At 41.3% G+C, this 19,692-nt stretch overlaps 1 protein-coding gene across 5 annotated transcripts in view; it reads right to left on the reverse strand.

The window, feature by feature from the left end:
• Positions 1 to 19,692, reverse strand: part of lpp (LIM domain containing preferred translocation partner in lipoma) — a 142,670-nt gene that overhangs the window by 58,177 nt on the left and 64,801 nt on the right. For all 5 annotated transcript variants that reach the window (XM_087179199.1, XM_023425955.2, XM_087179200.1 and 2 more), the window contains 2 exons: positions 18,143 to 18,240; positions 13,835 to 13,957 (listed from right to left, as the gene is read on the reverse strand). In XM_087179199.1, coding sequence (XP_087035325.1) covers positions 13,835 to 13,957; positions 18,143 to 18,240 — 221 coding nt within the window. The remainder of the gene's footprint in view (positions 1 to 13,834; positions 13,958 to 18,142; positions 18,241 to 19,692) is intronic.

The following is a 19,692-nucleotide window of genomic DNA, read 5'->3' on the forward strand; positions in this document are numbered from 1 at the left end:
GGGGGGGGAGTCGTCTGACGAATGCTGTTAAGTTTAGTTTAGTCTCTCAGCAGTGGCCAAATTCAATAACAGTTTTTATTTTGAGCAAATTGGGCAACTGTGCAGGATACAGCCTCGACGAGGCACTGTTCTCTGGTGAAGCCCAACTTGTAGTTTAATATAAGTCAATGTATATTATTTTCACCTTGTGACTCTGTGTGTGTGTGTGTGTGTGTGTGTGTGTGTGTGTGTCATCTGTGGACAGAATATGTAAGCACGATACAGACATGAAACTTCACAGCCGAGTATTTGAGATCAAAATGAAAGTCGGGTTTGAAGACCCACGAGTAGCTACTAATAATACAGTAATAATGTAGTAATGACTTCTCATTACTCGTGGATGTGTTCCCATCACAGGACAGTCTCTAGGTTAATGTACTATTAACGATTTAATATTAATTATTCATAATTAATAATTATTTTGTTATATACTGTTTGCACTTATATATATTTAATATTTTAACTAGAGGCCGAGAAATATGGAGGATATATACGTCACATTATTATAGGAAAAGTTTTCCAGTGTTTCTGAGATACGATGAACATGTTGTAACTTGTTACATCACAGAAATCTTCTCATTATGACACAAACATCTATGTATTTTGTGGCAACATGATACCTTGGCATGCCACTTCACAATACAACTCAGTGCAGTAAATGTATAAATGTATAATATGTAAAATTAAAAATTTCAAGTTCAATGCAATAAACTGTTTCGCCCGTTTTGTTTTATACCTCACTCGCTCATTTTCACAGTAATCTGCGATTTATCTGGGCGACACAAACTAAAAACGTTAGGATTGTATGATCGCAATAAAATTCCACTGTGAGCTGATCAAAGCTCATATTGATCGGTACTGACTTTAGATGCATGTTAAAATTAGACGCACACCTCACTCAGCAGGAAGGGTTAGTAATAATGATGACAAGGCTGGTTTACATACACACCTAAAATTAGACTCCACAGCCAGTGATTCACTGTGAGACTCTGTACGGCCGGCCGTGTGAGGCACAGTTTAAAATGTGGAAGTCCGACCTGGCACACAGCATCAGTCTCAGTGCACGCTGTGTTGTTGTCTCCGACACCCCCTCCACACACAAACACAACACATACACATACAGTTTTAGAAAAGTTTTCTCCAACCCCTTTGGAAAAGTTAACCCTCACTCTATACTGTAATTCAGACTGACTTTGCAAACAACTTAAGTGTGAAATTTCACAGAGACTCTCAAGAAAGCCTTTTGACACATTAAAAAAGATTAGGAGAGACTATACAAGCCTTGGGGGGCTGAGTAAAACTGTTAACTTTGCATTTCAAACCACGAGGGTGGGGGATTTTTTTTTTAAAGCAAGCTTGGGGAAAACCCCTAAAGAGGGAGAAGTTCTGCATCTTTTCAGACTCATCTTAGACCTTGGATATTTTTCTCTCAACTTTTTTCCTGCTCCTTATTCACACAAAGCCAGTGCTCTCGACACTGTTGGCTCGTCCATTTGCATCTGTCTATTTCAGCACTTACACTATGACCATGGAAGAATCCCCGGTCAACACCACTCACTAATCTTTCCCTTCACTTTCACTCATCTTGTCTCTGCACCATCAGGCACAAAAGTCACATTTAAAAAACCAGACAGCCTCGGTTCGTTCGTACAACTGAGGATATCAATTCCCTTCCTAAAATAGTTCCAGATAAGCCACATTAAACATGATTAAACAATGTCTTTGTGGACCGTGGTGAAGCCTCCAGCTGTTTTGAACTATCTTTCCTTTTGCAGTTAAATTATTTTATACACATATTGGGGACTTTTGACTGGTTTATCTTTTATATCTGATTCTTTTTCGCTCCTTCAAGTGACAGCTGTGTGGATGTTTCAGCAACATGTTCGCCCACATGAATTAGAATAAATGGATTTAATGGACGCCCCTGTTTCACATCCGTCCTGAAATCCTGCCACTGGTCACATTCTGTGTTTTGAGAAACGGCGCTTTTTTACTTTGGATTTGATTAATACGCGTTTTTTTTATAATAATGTAGAAACGGTGTTAGCAATAATGTTAAAGACAACAATGTCACAGTTTATTCCTTTTATGGTGCATCAGGCAGGTGATTTTACTGGAGCAGGTATCACAACTACAACTATTTGCATGTACATTTGCGATAATAAAAAATAAAAATGAGAGATAAAAGTCTAAATATCGCAAAAGTTTTATGTTTGGCGGAAAAAGAAACGTTGGTAAATCTATATTTGTCGCTCACAGCGGTGCATCTTCTAAACATCTCGTGAGGAAGTGCTCCTCAAAACAGTAAATAAAACAAATACAATCAGTATTTCATGTGCTTTTCTATCGTCTGAAGTTTGACCGGCACTTTTTCATTTTTGTCCTCCTGCTGCAGCCTCTTCTTCTGCAGAGCTTTTAATTTCAAATTCAACCCACCAACTCCTAATAGTTGTGCAACGCAGTCGAGCAGCGTTCTGGTTAACATCGAACTCTCCACAAAGCAAACAAGGCGGGGTCAGCTCATGAAAGGCAGCCGATGCGTCTCGCCCCTTGCTCCTCATAGAGAATGAATGGGGAGCAAAATCCAGTGTGACCGTAGCTACAAACCAATTTGGGAGAGGCTACATGGGTAATTTGGACAGATTTCAGTATGTAATCGTTTCTAACCTGTTTGAACAGCAGTGGTTGGAAACGCGTGTTAATTATCATTTTCCTTTGTAGATTTTCTGGAAATGTGATTAAACTCTGATAAATCTGGATGGAAACCACAATTTTCTTGGCATGTTTATTTTTCTGACCTACTCTGAATGTGGACATCCTGAACTTTACACATGAGAGTCAGACTGATGGATGGATGAAATAAAGAAATTCTTGGAAGGAATAATGGGAATAATGCATCAGTTGTTCTGCGCCTTCTAGTTTCTAGTTTATCATTTTTACATCTACAGGTGTAAATGTAAAATTCACACATAAAGTCATAGCTAAAAAACTCATATTTATGAGTTTTATATCAACAGTGTTGAAGACTAAATTAGTACATGTGTCCTACTGTGTCATATGGAGTATGAAAAGATCATGCTCTATTATTAGTTTTAGGCCTAAATTAAAAATAATCTTTTTCCATTTTGACTTTTCAGAATGGCAAAGTAATGTTTTCCAGTCTGTGATGCAGTAAAATGCAGACACAGTAAAAAAAAGCAGGGAGAGAGGAGAAGACAGGGAAGGAGGCAGGTAGCGGTCACATGTTCAGTGCTTGACATACACACTCTGGATTTACCACCAACACAACCCCAAGATGATGTAGCCGAACATTAAGTCCATGTTTCAAAATCCACTGTTATGTAATCCCCTAAAAAAAAAAAAATAAATAAAAAACTGGGTTCCGAAAAAAAAAAAAAAAGAAGAAAAAAAAGTATGTAATATTTCTAGTATGATGTAACAACATCATACAAAGTAGGGCGTATTACTCACTGATGCAACTAAAAAATCATTTTCTGGGCTACTGTGTGAAAAAAAAAAGTCCCTGAGAGTCACCGATTGTGGCGTTTCTGGGGGCTATCTGTACAAAAGAGAGGAAATGTGTGTTTTGTAGCTCTCACACAGCAGCTAACTAATTGTTTCATTCACCTCCTGCAGAACTACAGGCCAGGCTCTCGCGCCGCACACACACACCCCCTGACTCATCCCCTGTAATGAGCTTTTCATGCACTTGTGACCCCTCCTGCTTCAAGAGGTGAAATACTGCGCGGCGGAAAATGTCCATCGCTTATAGTGTGTCGATGTCATCAATCCCAGAGACGGCAACTGTAACTGTTCTCTCACAGGCGGTGTGTGTTTGCGTGTGTGTGTGTTTGTGTTGTAAGCTTGAGCGTGTGATTGGGAAGAAGGATAATATTCACTGACAGCAGTTGATGGTAAGCCTTTTAGCATTGTTACTAGGACTTCATGATGCAAAGAGGCTGGTTACATTGACTGACACGGCGTCCTGGCTCAAGCTAAATTTGTCATTGGTTCACCCTGCTAGTAAAAGACAAAGGGGGTGATACTATGCAGTTTATCTGACTAACAAACATTGACGGAACAAACTGAGCGCCTGAAGGCATGCTCCTCTCTCCACAGTTGGCTGCCCCTGTCAAAACTCAAAACCTGCTGCCAGATTGACCATAAGGTCAATGGGCGCCACCGGCACCGTGGCAACATCTCTGCTCCGTGCAGCAACAAAGCAATCAAAGCAAATAGCACTACATAAAACAAACAGAGAGGGAAAACTTAAACGCCACCCAGCCCTGTAATTACAGCGCTGGAGTGTCATCTCGATGCAGTCCAGTGAATGATCATTCATGTTTTCTATGACTGACCTTTGAGACAAACCCGCACTGATAGGTGAAATGTAACATGTCACTACATGCACCTTATTGCACACGTTCCTGACTGATGCAAATTTATTCCGCCTTAAGAGAAGCTTAAATCAAAGTGTCTCTCAGTGTTGTGACAGCTAAAACACGTGAAGGACGTTACGACAGGACAGTAACACAGGTATACTGCACACGGAGGCGGTAACAAGAGACGCTCTGAAAACAAGGGCACACAATGTCACACGCTGCAAAACCTCCTACAGGCCACATGAGACAAATGTGCCAGGTGAGGCAATGAATAAATATATAGAATATTTGAACTGGCTGTTGTTTTTTTGATTTTTTATATGTATAGTATATCTCAGAACAAGTGCAGTGAGATTAAATTTCCTCAAAATACACTGAACGAGATCCTCTGACACCTGAGATGTCAAACATAATAAAGGATAACTCGCCAAAGTCATATATTACTTTTACATAAAACAGAGAGCTGAGGTGAAACCATGGCGACGAGTACGCTGTTTCAGAAATTAGAAAAGCCTCATTCAGAACCACTTTGACATTTATAATAATGTAAAGCAAAGCCTTGGGAAGCCGCGCTGCTCAACAGCATATTGTGCAGTTCACTGGATAGAGCTGCTACATTTAGAAAAAAAAAATGTTAAAGTCATTTTTTAATCTGTTTTAATGGCCTCTAATCAACATCATTTCCCACAAGCCTTTGCAGGTTAAACATGACCAGCTTGACATGACAGACTCTGGCTAGTTTAGACTGTGACAACAGCAGGAGACGCTAACAAGAGAAATAATTGTTTTAACTGTTGAAGTCAGAAAGGCTTTGAATTCTAATAATAAGTGCTGTTGTAAGAATAGATCAACTTTTTCAGGAAGAACCCTGAGAGAAACTCTCAATGAGAGATGTCACAGAAACTAAGCTACACAAGTGCATTTTGGGAAATACTCAAGAAGGAGATCAATACCGCTTTCATACTGAATATCAGGCCAGCAGCTGGCGAGCTTATCTCAACACAAAGGCTGGAAACGGGGACACAGCTTGCCTGGCTCTGTCCAGAGGTAACAAGACTCACAGCAACGTCCTGGTAACCGTCGCCACGGTGAGCGGAGACTCCAGGACTGTCGCACCTGCCCCTTCTGCCCACTTCCAGCCTTTCTGTAAAAAAGCTAAGCTAATCAGCTTCATATTCAACCAACAGATATGAGACGGGTATCAATCTTTTCATCTATTTCTCAGCAAAAGAATCTAATAAAAATATTTCCCAAAACTTCAAACTATTCCTTTAAGCTGATTCAGAGACTTTTCTGTAACAGGTAGTGTTTCCATATATTTTAGCCATCTACAGTGTTGTCACGTGAACAGCTTTACGCCTGTGATCCAGTCACTCTCTTCCCACCAGGGAGGTTCGTTTTGGCCTGTGGTGATTAATGAAATGGCGTTATTATGTCTTACATCTTACCTTTAAACATAACATTGTCACATAATTAAACCTGACACAAACGCAGACGCAGCTATTCCACGGTAATCCATGGAAAAAAAAAAATACAAACATATTCAGTTCAGTGCACCTCATATACAGAACACCCACAGACTAAGTGCTGAAGAGCGCTCCTGCAGCGATGGTAGAGAGAACTGAAATGTTGAGGCCGTCCATTGAGATGCCTCCAGAGTTTAGCACCTCATAAGGGGAGCAGAGGAAAGGTCACCAACCCTATCATACTCTCGGGGAGCTGAAACACGGCCAGGGCGGTCTGCAGTCTGCAAACTCTGTGATCGTTCGGCAGACGCCATGATCAGTGGGAGACTCGGGAGCGAGCGGCGAGGGCCTATCATTCTGCCGTGTTGTGACAGCAAGCGCCAACCGCGATGCTCTGCCTGTTGAGAGACGAGAGTGTCACGGCATGGCTTGACTGGCACAGTGTGAAGCGAGGCCTCCTCGGGGCACTCGTGTGGAAGGATCCATCTCAGCAGCATTTCAAGCGCTCGCTTCAGCTAAACTGTCAGCAGACTTCAATAATTCCCATCCGTTTTGTATGGACATGACAACTTATTACACAGACATGAGGCTATTTGACGCTGAGTGAAAATACAAACAGACCGATGTGTGCAAAGCCGACGTACTGGGGAAGTGACAGTAATGTGTGCTCCTTGGTATCACGTTCAGTATGAACCGAACACAGCACAGTGCATCTGGCACTGTAAACGCAAAGTCTTATTCTGTGACATTTAGCAGAAAAAAAGGCAGTGGTGTGAGTGGTTTTCCACATTTCTGCAGCATGTTTCATCAGATGGGATATGAACTTGGTTTTTCTTTTTCTTTTTTTTTATAATTCTGCTCATATAAAATCATGTAACTTGATTATGTAAAAGTAAAAGTTGGATGAGTTCACTTCCCTTTTAGTTTTCTGAAGCACTGAAACACTAAAATAACTATTTACACTGATTCTGCCAAGTTTTTCTAAATGTTCAAAGTAAGTGACATGGTGAGTGCTAACAACAACCTGAACATGTAGTAGAAACAAAGCCAGGCAGTTTTTATTTTTGGTCCAGATCTGAAGCTGAACTGCTCAAACCTGACACGCATTCATTAAAGGAGAGTCAGATCTGATCCGAACAGACCTTTAGGACAATTAAACCTGAGCAGATCTAATTAGAGAAACAACATGGCAGCAGAACGATGCATCATCAATTAGCAAACAGCTACAGGTGAACGATTATTCAGCATGTTGCCAAGTATTTGACCAAATACCCTTTGATGAACTAATGAACTTTGCATTTTGACCCAGGAACTAAAAACTAAATTTAGTTCCTCTGACACAGTGTCAGGTGCCAAAAAAAAAGTCCCTACGCAGGGGGGAAGACTTTCTTCTTTGAGAGTCTGCAGAGTCTGACTGTTGCTGATTGGTCCAACACCGACTCCAGCTGCTTCAACTTGTTCCCTGCCTCATCCCGAAAACATGGAAGTGTTCATGTGAGCACAAGGGTCTGACGTTTCTCCTGATGTTTATTTATCGGTCTGACCCCGACTAACAATGAAGAACGTTGCTTCTTTGATATCAGGGCAGACAGGCGCTTCTTCAGGAACGTCTTCCTGTGTTTACTTTCCCCGCTCGCTCCAGACGCCGTTAACCAAAGAGTCAAGTGAACGTTCTCACCTGGTGACATGTGATGCATTTTGGTTTTGATGGTTTTTCTGTGTGAGAAGAAACTGAACGTGCAACAAGTTCATCAACTGATTCGAACCAGAACTAAGGAATTAGTTTTGCTCTTAAGATTCAAGTTTAGGTCTTAGAACCTTCTATAGTTTCTGAAGCCATTAAGTCAGAAAGGACAAACTGACACAGTGATGAGTCCTGCTGCGTCAGAGTCAGACATTAACTGACCCAAATTAGACCCTAAGTCAAGTCCCGAGTAAGGTTTCAAATATCACCGACTGAGTGGACGAGTGGAGACCTCTAGACCTCAGAGTATCAGTCTTACATCACGCTTAAAAAAAAACACGTCTGAGTTTAACAATGTGCACATGAACATGGTTCATGTGCACATTGTCACAGGGTCCGAGCGTCTTTCCTTAGTCGAAGGTACACACAACTCCGGACGTTTGCCGTGGCGTCAGAGAACGTCCTTTGGAGAGCTGAGGCTTTTTTTTTTTTTAATATTTGATGCATTACGCTGCACATTATCGTTTTGCAGCGTGTGGATGAATCAGACAGGAAGAGCTTTTTCATTTCAACTCACATCTCATCACCTCAGATTGAATCAGATCAGAACGAGGGGGCCAGCTTTAATGGAGGAAGTGCATTAGAGTTTAATTGGGACAAACATGTCACTGCTTAATGCGGAAAAATTGACTTACTTGGCGACTTAATTGGTTATACAGTTAAATAAACCCACACTGTTTATATTCACATGATCACATGATAATAAATCGCTGACTGTTTTAGTTGCCATCATAACAAAACACAAAAAAGACTAAACCAAAATAAGTTCTGGAGTCTTGGGTGTGATGCTTTCTGTTTTGAAGGTCTTATAAATGAGGTGATGAACTTGAACACCATTTACATGTGTGCACCATTTGTAAAAAGAAAAAAAAAAGAGTGAGACCACACACACACACTATGTGCGGAAAGGCTGACACTGTTTACTCTTCAACTTGTATTCTCCTTGTGTTCCTTCGTGCGCATATTAGCAGAGCATAATTGCAAATTTCCAGCCACCTGCTACAAGCAGTCGGCCAAAACTATCAATCTCCATCTTTCAAGGAGGTGAATACAAAATATGTTATTCGGGGAAAAAGCACCAAAAAATCAATCTGATGTGAAAGAGCTTGTGTGGATTCAAAAGCTGTGGCACACATTCATATGTTGAGGTCTAATTATATACTTCCTGTTTTACCATCCAGTGGCAGACCTCTGTTCTGATGGCCACACTCAGTTTCCATGTTGTTAATTACGACCTAATGGCACAAACTGAACGCAAAAAAATATTTAAAAAAAAAACCCAAAACATCCTGATATTCAATTCTTTCTCGACAATGTGCAAAAGTGCAGCACAAAACCGGAAGCCGTGGGATCTCAGTGGGAGCGACGCTGATTCATGTGATTACTAGAAACACAGGAGAGGTCAGTGTGAATTAGAGGTCACGGCAGTCGAAGCTTCTGCAGCCTCCACACCAAACTTGCTCTGGCGCTTGATGAGTGCAGTATTTTGACACTCATCTGGGCTTCCTTGTTAACTCACCCACAACAGATCTGATGTGCTCAGACAGGCCTACGCTGCACATTAGTGGGGCTGGTCGGGCTCAGATTGCAGCGCTGCACACTTGGAAGGATTTAGCACGAACACGCTTCTCTTGTGTTTCCTCGAATAACCAAGTCAGACTTTAAATTAAAGACAACAAGAGTCATTACGTCTCATCGCGACGGGATCAGAAGCCGTTCGTCAGGTGACCGATTAGTCTAAAACTGTGTCAGTGAAGCTGCTGTAGAGTTTCATGTCTGAACACATAACGGTGTTTGGTTCGATACGAGGTAAACCTTCGCCACGTTACTCTAACCTGTAAACCAGTCCCGAGCAGGTGTCCACGCTGAAAACACAGGTTGACTGACGATCCAGATTGTCACGTTTGGGTCTCATAGAGTTTAATGACACTCTATGCAGGAAAACACTGCAAACACTCTTTCTAGCAACTGAACCCCCCCCCAAAAAAAGAAATAAATCAATCTGGTACTTTACCTTAGTTTTTCTCACACACTTCCTTATTTACTTTACTGTCTGCTGAGTGCGTGTTGTGTTCATGTGACTCAGTGAAACAGAACTTGTGTAGACTGCGAGTGGATGCTGCATGTTAAACAAACTGCGTGCCATGTAATTAAATGCAAAGGTTGAATTAACTACCTGAAAAGAGTCAAACAAATGACTGGAACTGAATCACCTTTTAGACAACGACGTAATTGTTTTTCTACGTGACTGATAAGAACTGAAAAATATTACAAATGTCAAATAATATGTGTGTGATAATCGTCGAACACTTCTGATCCAGATATGGCATCAGAAGAAGTAACATCCTCCTCCGACAGAATAAAGAGTCGACCGTTATCATCAGGCTTGTCTTGATTTGCGCTGTCGCAAGATGAAGCAAACAAACTGTAACACAAACTTAGTTAACTGTGTCAAACAACAAATGACATCTAAGATGGAAGTGGAGAGAGAACAAATGGGAATTATATAATGATCACATTTCATTACCCACTGTTATGCCACAGAGAATACCAACTAAAGCAAACAAAATTGTTTTGATGTCTGGGAAGCATCAGTGCCGGCTGAATGTTTGCAGGAATGCTCCTTAGATTTTTTATGAATGAGCAGCAACGTCCATTTCAATTTCATCTGGGAGGCGAGCACGCATAAGGTCCCCTCGCTGATTCCAAATTTAACATCGAGAGGAAGAGTCCTCTCCCAGAAGCCTGAGCGGGAGGGCGGCGGGCTGGCCTATTGATTTTGGAGAGCTGGCTCTGTAATTGCTTGTGCGCAGAAAGCTGTAAATCAGAAGCACTCGTTACTCTTTGCTTATACAAGCGGAAGATTACTGTGCAGCAGTTGTGCCAATGTTGGGGTCTGAAAGCTGGAGCAATACACACACACACACACACACACTCACACACACAGAGCAGCGTTACACTGTAGAATAATGCATAGAAAGAAAGCAAGCACGGACTGACAAGAACAGCTGGGTGGAGGAAAAGGTCAACCTGAGTTAATCAGCTAGAATCAGCATCAGCTGACGAGAGAGAGTAACAGAGAGTGTGTGTGTGTGTGTGTGTGTGTGCGTGTGTGCATATGCTCATGATACTGAAATATAAACAATTAAATAGAAAGCAGAATCTTTTCCATGTGCAAAGAGCCCAGAGAGGAGACACAGAAACAGGAAAAGGGCATCATGATAGCGCAGAGATGCTGACTGGGAAAACAGGGTTAAGTCAACAAAATGTCTGATACATCACCTTTCATGATTAATACATGTCATGGCTTGTATGTGTACTCTGCGGAGACACAGGTGGCGTGGCTTCTCACCCAGAACTCCGAGGGGTTTGTGGCAGGTTATAGTAAAAATAAACGCGCAGCGACTTTTGAACCTGACGGGTAAAAACCGCCACGACGGCCATACATTAGTTAGTATGACCGTTCACCCTCTCACTTCGCCAGCTGGGCTCTCACAGAGCTGTGCAGGTACACATCAATTTTTCAACTCATGTTGACAAGAGCTTTCAGACTCCTGCACTAATATACGCCGCGTGTGTTTTTATCCCTATACAAAGGTATGCACTCACACTATATTTTATTTAGGAAAAAAAATGCATTTCAGCAGCTGGTAGCTCCACATCTTAAAAAGAAAAGAAAAAAAGTTTGTCCTTATAGACCACATGTATGTACACACATACTTGTCCGCATGTGTTTACAAGAGAGAATAAAATAAAGGAAACAGATATGTTGTATGTAAACAGGTCTCCACAGGGAGGGGGGAGTTATGACCTCGTCAGGCTGACAGCGAGCGGGGTCACGGAGCCTTACATTACTCCTGTGCAGACACCTGTGGATGTTCTTGGCACTTCTGCTTAGATAGACAGGAAAGTCACGGAGAGAGAGAGAGAGGGAACGACATGCAGCAAAGGTCTCGGGACAGACGCCCTGACACCTGTAGATCTACGCAGACTGTGGGTCACACCCGCGCTACACTCTCTGTTCTGTGTCTGTTTGATTGTGGCGCTTCGACATTCTTCATGAGCACATAATGTCATGTCATTACAGCAACATCTGCACCCAGGAAGACGGACTTGCCACAACACAGAGCGTACTAGAAACCATCCAGTCACATTTTACTTATTGTCTATAATGTGTGTCATTTCAGAACCACAGGCTTCGCCGTCTGTCACTGTGTTTTCCGCCATTTGTTTCCCCTCTTGTGCGGTGCAATCATTTTCACTTTGTGTCAGGCTCATCTACTTTTTTAACTCCCTCTGACCAGAAAAAAACCAAAGGACGTGAGCAACTTGCAACCATCAGTCTTTTGTTTGTCTTTGTCGACATGCAGGCTTTCACCCAAAAAATACCACGTTTCTCAGACTGTTCGTGAACGCAACTTTTCATATGTACTTTTATATTCTCCAACTCGTTCCCTCTCTCAGCTCTACATAAACGTCACTATCTAACACACCAACACACCGTGGGGTCAGTGGACGTACATCTTCTACGAGGGCACAGACCCTCGTCTGCAGCTAAACCAACTGATCCGTCAATTATTTATGGTCTGAATCCTGCTTTCAGCCTAATGTATGCATCCTTTGACACCACGCCACATGCTAACTACACAGTAAATAGCCCTGCAGAATAAACACTCTGTTAACACTTAACACCTAAATATAGTGCAGCCACATCTCCCTCACGGAGAACACCCTTTCAGGTATCACATTATTGCTCGAATATCTCACATGAGACCTGATCTGCACGGTGTCGAAAGCCCCTCTGAGCCTTCCCACTCCAAACACAATTGGTTGGAGTTTTTTTATCCGCCTGTCCTACATTTATTGTGTGTCAAACAATTTAACTGAACTGCCCAAGGCTTTGACTTTTTGAAGTTACTCTTAATATCATCTAATATCAACTAATGATATAGGCCAAGACTCATTTTTGTCAAAACATTTAAAAAAAAAAAAACGATGCAACATGTGGGTCAGTAAATCATCTCGTTTGCAACAGTTAAACCTTCTTGGCGTTTTCCTGCCGCTTTAGCGCGCACTTCACTTCTTGTTTAAAAGCTCTCATTAAGTGGAAGAAGCACTCACATCCTTTACCTGAAAGCACCTGAACAACAATTTAAAAAAAAAAGAAGAAATACAGTTAAGAGGGAAGGTCCTGCTGCAGTAACAGTAAAGAAATACTATCAGCAAGATGTAGTTAGGGAATCATTTTAAATGATCATAACTGATGTATTAATTCATAAGGAGCCTTTTATTGTTGAAGCTGGTTGAAGAAGTTTTAATTATGTTATTTAATTAGGTAATTATGGATGTGTTTAGGTAGTTTATAACAGTGGATCCCAGCCTGAGGCGTGTTGGTCATCAGATTAATGAGGGTTGTTCACAGTTATATTCTTGTTTTCTCTAATCTTTTCCTTTTTTTTTTGTGAAATATTGGATTTACATCTTTGGGCTCAAAGAATTATTTGCACGAAACCATTTTTCATCTCCTAATAAATGTATTTTACGAGCGTATTGCCTGTTTCTTTGTGTAAAATCTGAATTCTTTTTTCACATACAGTGAGATCAAGATCTTATCTACGAGTGAGACCTGAGAATATTAACAGCAGAGACACAAGATCTCAGTGATTTACATCTACAGATATATGTAGATCTGTAATATTGATTCTCTTCCAATCTTCAAACCTGCCTATTCTGTTCGACTCCTACACAAGCATTCAATGCAATTATATTTATTTTATATTTATTTTGCATTGAATGTTTTGTATCTCTCACTCTGTCTTGTAAGGTGTCGTTGAGCGCCTTGAAAGGTACCTATAGATATAATTAGTATTACTATTATTATTATTATCATTATAAGTATTATTTATATAAACAACAAGCAGAGTGTATATTTAAATGCATTTAAAAGCTAAAAATCGAGCGGTGAGAAAAGAGATGTGTGTAAAACAGGCGTATCACTATCATCTTAAAGTGTTACTACGGTGATCGTGTTTCATCACCCTCCCTGCCACAGAGGGCTGTAACGCAATCCTCCCCTCCCTGTGGACAATGTCAAACTGAGATAACCCCGATGACATCACCATGGCGCCTTGTTGCTTTTCCACCACTCAGCGTCAGTGTGTGTTCGTGCGCACAGGTGCGCAGCGGCGCCCACAGCGTCATACCTGTGCGGTGCGCGGCTTGTAGGGCGAGCTGCTCTCCAGGTCCGCCAGGATGCTGGTGAGCGAGTCGATCTCGGCGTCCAGACTGGAGCGTCTCTCCTCCAGCGTCTTCTCCGGTCCTTTCATCTGTCGGCAAAACGGTCACAAAAAGGTGCAGAGCGGCGTTAAGTTAAACAGCGGCTGAACTTAAACCAAAAAACAGTCTGTAACGACACTCGGTTACCTTCACCAGCTGCTGTCAAAAGTTAAGGACAGATCTTCATCAATGACGAGTGATTCTGCCTCTGAGATGTGTTTTTTTTTTTCTCCATACTTCTTACACCTTGGATTACAGTTTCTAAGTTCATGTTTCACCTTGACCTCAGACAATCCCTTTGGAAGCCACACATCAATAGCAGAGACTTTTATTTTTCTCTGAGAGAAACGCAGTGAGAAATAAGAAGTGATGTATTGTCTGAGACAACTTTCATAACGTGGTGCACTATTCACCTCCTGCTTTTCACTGCACTTGGATTTACAGTATCTCATTCTTCATGCATTATTCATCACAATCTCATCCACCAACATTTCAAATAAAAAGGTCAATTCTTTAAAATGAAAGTCAGATTTCTTTTTTTCAGTCCATATTTTTAAGTGTGCTGTGAAAAGATGATAAGAATTGCTCTGATTTTTTTTTTTTTTTTTTAAACTAGTTTATTATCAGAGGGAGCTTCAAAGTACTAGTAACAGGATCACTCCAGCTGTCTGAGACCTCACTGATTTATTCATCTTAAGTTCTCTCACCTCGGAGAAAGCACAACTTCCAACATAAGAAAAAGACACTGAAATCTTCGAGCATAAAGAGAAAAAAAACAAAAAACAACAAAACTGTTGCATAAAAATCTGGAAAGTAGTTAAGATGATCTGACCATTAGTGGCAGCCGGCTTTCGACAGAATTCCCGGGAATTTCTCCGTGGAATGACAGATATATTTTTAGTCTTCTGAACCATGCTGCAACTGCAAGAAGACTTCTTGCAATTGCCTGCGGGGGCTTTTTGAGTTGGCTGGATCAGTGACTGCTTCTTATTCTAATGTTATGTGTTTGGATTACCTGTCACAATCTATTACAGACAAGGGGGTTTGCCTCCATTTGGAGTCGAGCTGCTGCTTAAAAACATCTAAGGCAATCACGGGCAGGGGTAAACAAAGCAAAACACTAATGGCTTGTCTCAAATCAACAAAAGAAAAACAGGCAAACTTGTTTAACAGTGATAACGAGGAGGATGAAAGGAAACACTGCAGTCTTGTGACTTGCCGGAATTCGCCGTGTAGGGCTTCATGATGTGGACAACAGCCATGATGGGAGCTAACTGCTTTTGTCTTTCTCTCTGCTGCTAAAGCTCTCAGCATTAAGGCGTCAGAATCCAGACGTCTCTCTCAGTCAGACAATGAAGAATATTTCTGCCTCCTTCCGAGGAAATAGCATTTAGCCGCTGATCTATTCATTCAGTATGTATAATTTCTCTTCTGAGGCACGGAGAGGAAGATGTAAAGACATCTTGATTGATATCTATTCCTTTTTCTGAGCGGTGCGGTGCGGTACGGTCACAGACCTCTGCTCTGGTTACAGGACACATAATTAAGATACCAGCGGTGTATTAAGGAACTGGGTCTCATTTCCAGGGTGACTCTGCAGCCAGTTTGATTGAAGAAGAAGTTATAGATGAAAACAGTAAAGCACTTTGAAAACTAATTAAGCTTTTAATTTCTTATGTAATTTCAGGCCTCGAATACACTCTTAAGATGAAAATGAAGAAACGGTGGAAAAGGAGAGAAACTAAGTGCTGAATGAAAAACGAGCTGGAATTTGAAGTTGTTTATTTATCTTAAAAGATAGGTTCATGTTTTGTTTTCTCAAGTCTGACTTTATCTGTCTGAGTTAAACAAATCAAGTTGATATTTTCCAGCCTTACAGTCCTTTGAGTACAAGAGGCCCTCTTTGTGTTTCCTCAGACGGTTGCGGTGCTCGGTATTGGTGGAAGGGATGGTAACATAAAGAGGGAGTTTGTACTGAAAAGACTGTAACTTTGAAAGACATCCACTTGACTTCATTAACTCAGGCGGCTGAAGCCTCAAATCAAATTTCAAACTTTTGAAAACATTTTTGCAGAAATCGAGTTCTGAGGATTTCATTTCCCTTATTTCCTACACGGGAAGAGAATTAGGAAGAATGTGCAGCACAACCAGGAGGAATGATTAAAGCAAACAAAACCTTGTTTCATTGGACATAAAAGCTGCTTTTAAAGGTCCTGTATTGTATGAAGGGTAGATGTGCATGTGTTGATTGATTATAGATCAGGTCTAGGTTCTATATTTACACTGTGAAAGTATCAAAGCCTCAGTCCACAGAGAAATGCACACAGCCTGTATTCAGAAACTGAGCCTTGAAACCAGCCGTCAGGACTTCCTGTAACTTTGTGATGTCACAACAAAGCAGTCACCGCTCTCAGCCATGCCCCCCCAAGCCCCGCCCACCTGCACCCACCAATCCAACCTTGCAGGATTTGGTTGTTCTGAGTGTTTTTACCTAAAATCTGCTGTATTTATATTAAGATCACTACTCAACACTATCTTTCCCTCAACCCACCCAAACCTTTACCAAAGCACCGTCACATCAAGGAAGTTATTTATTTTCCAACTGTGATTCAGGAAAGGTTGGTATGATTTGGATCGGAGGGTCGAGACCAACAACCTGAGTTAATGTTTAGGTTGGAGGACTTTGGTAAGTTTGAATAAGTAGAGTCATTTCCTCTTCCCATAAAGGAACATTTAATGCTTTTGTTTAGCTGGAAAATTCTAAATCTGTCCTGTATAATAACAGATGGAGAAAAAAAAGAAATGCAACATTATTAAACTGGTAAACTGGTTTTTAGTTTTTGCTAAAAAAAAAACAAAAAAAAAAACTTTGAAATAAACAAACGTGTGGTTCATTAAAATGTGCACAAATCTCCCACTTTTATGAATGTGTGATAACTTTGAGCAGCCGAGTTCAATATGAAACACAAACTGCGGCTCAAGCTCAACTATGACCAACGATGACGGGCATTTTGAAACGCATCAGAAAAATTCTGTTTTGTTTTTTTTTTAATTCAGCCGTCGCAAAATGTGGTAAAACAGGACGACTTCATTACATCCACTACATTTTTATATCATTTTAATTAAACTTTACAGAAGCCTTAAAGAATGTCGGTGTGTGATAGATGCTGTGTAGTTATAGGGGAATGTTTCCCACACAGTTAAGTCTGCAGATGTCGGTTTCAGATCAGTGTTCAGTACTGGCCACTACCCTGAGTTTAGGTAACGTACCCTGACACTAGTGGGTCCATAGTAAAAACATGGCCACTGGAATTTAATTAAAATTGATCTGCAATTTCAAAAAAATGAACAATGATTTGCTGAGAGCTCTACAGATTCTATATCACAAGGAGTGAATTCAGTTTTTTTCTTTCTAACCGTTTGTGCGTCTTTGCAGAACCAGCAGCTCTGTTGATTGGCTGAGCTTCGCTCTCCCCTGGTCAAACAAAACCAGGGAATTGAGAACTATAACCGTCATTACACTCCGACTTTTGAAATATCTGCATAACTATGAGAGCGCCTGTAGTTTACATCAAGGTCATAACACCACGTGAACAGGGATACACAGCCGAATCCCAAGGGTGCTGTCTTATACTGTCTGTGTGCAGTTTGTGTGGGAGGTGCGCTGAATTTACACGCGTTGCATAACTTATTTAAATTATGTAACATTCTGTCTCTAAACTCACAAAGGAAGCATTCATTTAGGATAGAAAACTGGTTAGATCAAATGAGGGACTTGAGGAGGGAGATTTTCCTTCTTCCTGCTTACACTCAACAAGAGGAATGTGAAGCACTTGGAGGATTTCACAGCGGAGGTCAAGTGCTGAGTGTCAGTCAGATCGCACAGGCCAGATATCCCAGGAGGGCCAAATGCCTGTGGGTATTCTGACCAGCAAAAGTAAAGACAAGTGACAAGGCTCCGCCAATAGGTGTCAGCCTTCTATCCTTCCTGCGTTAGAGCTCTCAGAAAATAAAGAAAGGAGTGTGTGTGGGTCCTTGAGTTATGACGGCTGGCTCCAGGCAGCATCTGGAGCTGCATACGTCTTCTGCAGTTGGCTGCAACTTATATGGACAGACAGTTTTGCTGGAGTTGGTACACGAACGAGTGGAGCTCGGGGCTGTCTTTGCTTTCTGTGCTGACTCACAGAGAGTTACTGACATCCGAGGAAATTTAAAACAACGCCGGCTTCGCTCACCTGGTAATCGTACGAGTTCATCGGCGGTGGAGGGAAGGAACCGGGGGATGATGGGAAACCGGTTGATTCCTCGGCAGGTGGTGGAGGGGGAGGGTAGTCTGTTGGGATGGAGACACACACACACACACACACACACACACACACACACACACACACACACACACACACACACACACACACACACACACACACACACACACACACACACACAGAAAAAACAGCTTATTAAATACTTCCCCTTTTTTCTACATTTAAACTGTCACCGTTCTGAAGGAACAGACACCAGTGAATTTACACCAAAGTTAATGAATATAAATCCCTTTTTTTTCCTTTTTTAAATCATTCATCTATATTCTGAATAACTCGTGCCACAGGTTCAGAAAACAATACATTTAATAAAACATGCAAAACAATAAAACTAAATTCACACTGTGTATAAATATATGAATGGACGTGACTGGGCAGCATCATGCTGTGTGTGGAGAATGTGCACATGTGCAAGTGCAACAACAACTGTTTGTGTTATTAATATGCAATAGCACCATGTTGATCTAATTAATCATAATTTGTATTGCAATATCAGTGAGAACCTGTAAGAGTCACTTCACTGACATTGGAAATAGTTCACACTGTTATTACAAAAGAAAGACAAAGACTTAGAGAGAAACAAACGGAGCCTCCTGATCCCACGTCAATGGATTGACACACATAATTGCAGCAATTTGGTTAACTAAGAAGTACTAATCTGGAGTAAGTGTGTGTGTGTGTGTGTGTGTTTTTCTTTTCCCCCTGAGATTGGAAATGTAAGTGTTGTGTTACAAACGGGTTACACTAGGTGTTTGTTCTGCCAGAGGAGGAGAAACAAGCCAAATTCGTAGTTCTAAAGTCCGCGCTAATCCAAGGATTGCATCCAACCACATGTTTCAGACAGGATAAGGAGTTACGTGCCAAATTAAATTCTGATTTGGCTTCTCTCGGCACAGGACTTAAGACTGAATCATTTGACCATGTACTTCTAAGTACCAAACCAAACATGAGCTTTGCAAATTAAAGGCTTTTATGAGACGTAATGGGAATTTGTTCCAATGCTAAGACTTTGATGAGTTCTGTTCAGAAATTCCATTTGCTTTCCATGGCTTTTATCTGTTTTCATTAGAATCTAATTGATGTCATCAATGTAGTTTATCCAAGGCAGCTGACCAAATTAATTAAGCATGATTTTCAGCTGCCTCGACAAAACAGCCGAAAGAGAAAAAAAAAAAAAAAGGAAAAAAGAAAAAGTGAACATGGAGAGATAATGCAGCGTGGTTAAAATTGGACACATGTCTGCGTCTTGAGCATTACAACATTGCAGAAATTGTGAGCATTGCATTAAACATTCCCCTCTGGGTGCTTGAGGGCCTCAATGTGAATTGTTTATATAATAACCTTGTGACCTCCGCTAAAACTCCAGAGTGTAAGAGCTCCTCTAAACCTCTGGGAGGGAGAATAAAATATGCTGCTCGACAACAAGGCGCTGCCCCGCTCCTCCCTCACTCCCTCCCTCCCTC

The sequence above is a fragment of the Seriola lalandi genome, unplaced genomic scaffold (assembly GCF_002814215.2).
Source record: "Seriola lalandi dorsalis isolate HSWRI2012SDOR001 ecotype SW California unplaced genomic scaffold, Sedor1 jcf7180002054797, whole genome shotgun sequence".
Lineage (NCBI taxonomy): Eukaryota > Metazoa > Chordata > Actinopteri > Carangiformes > Carangidae > Seriola > Seriola lalandi.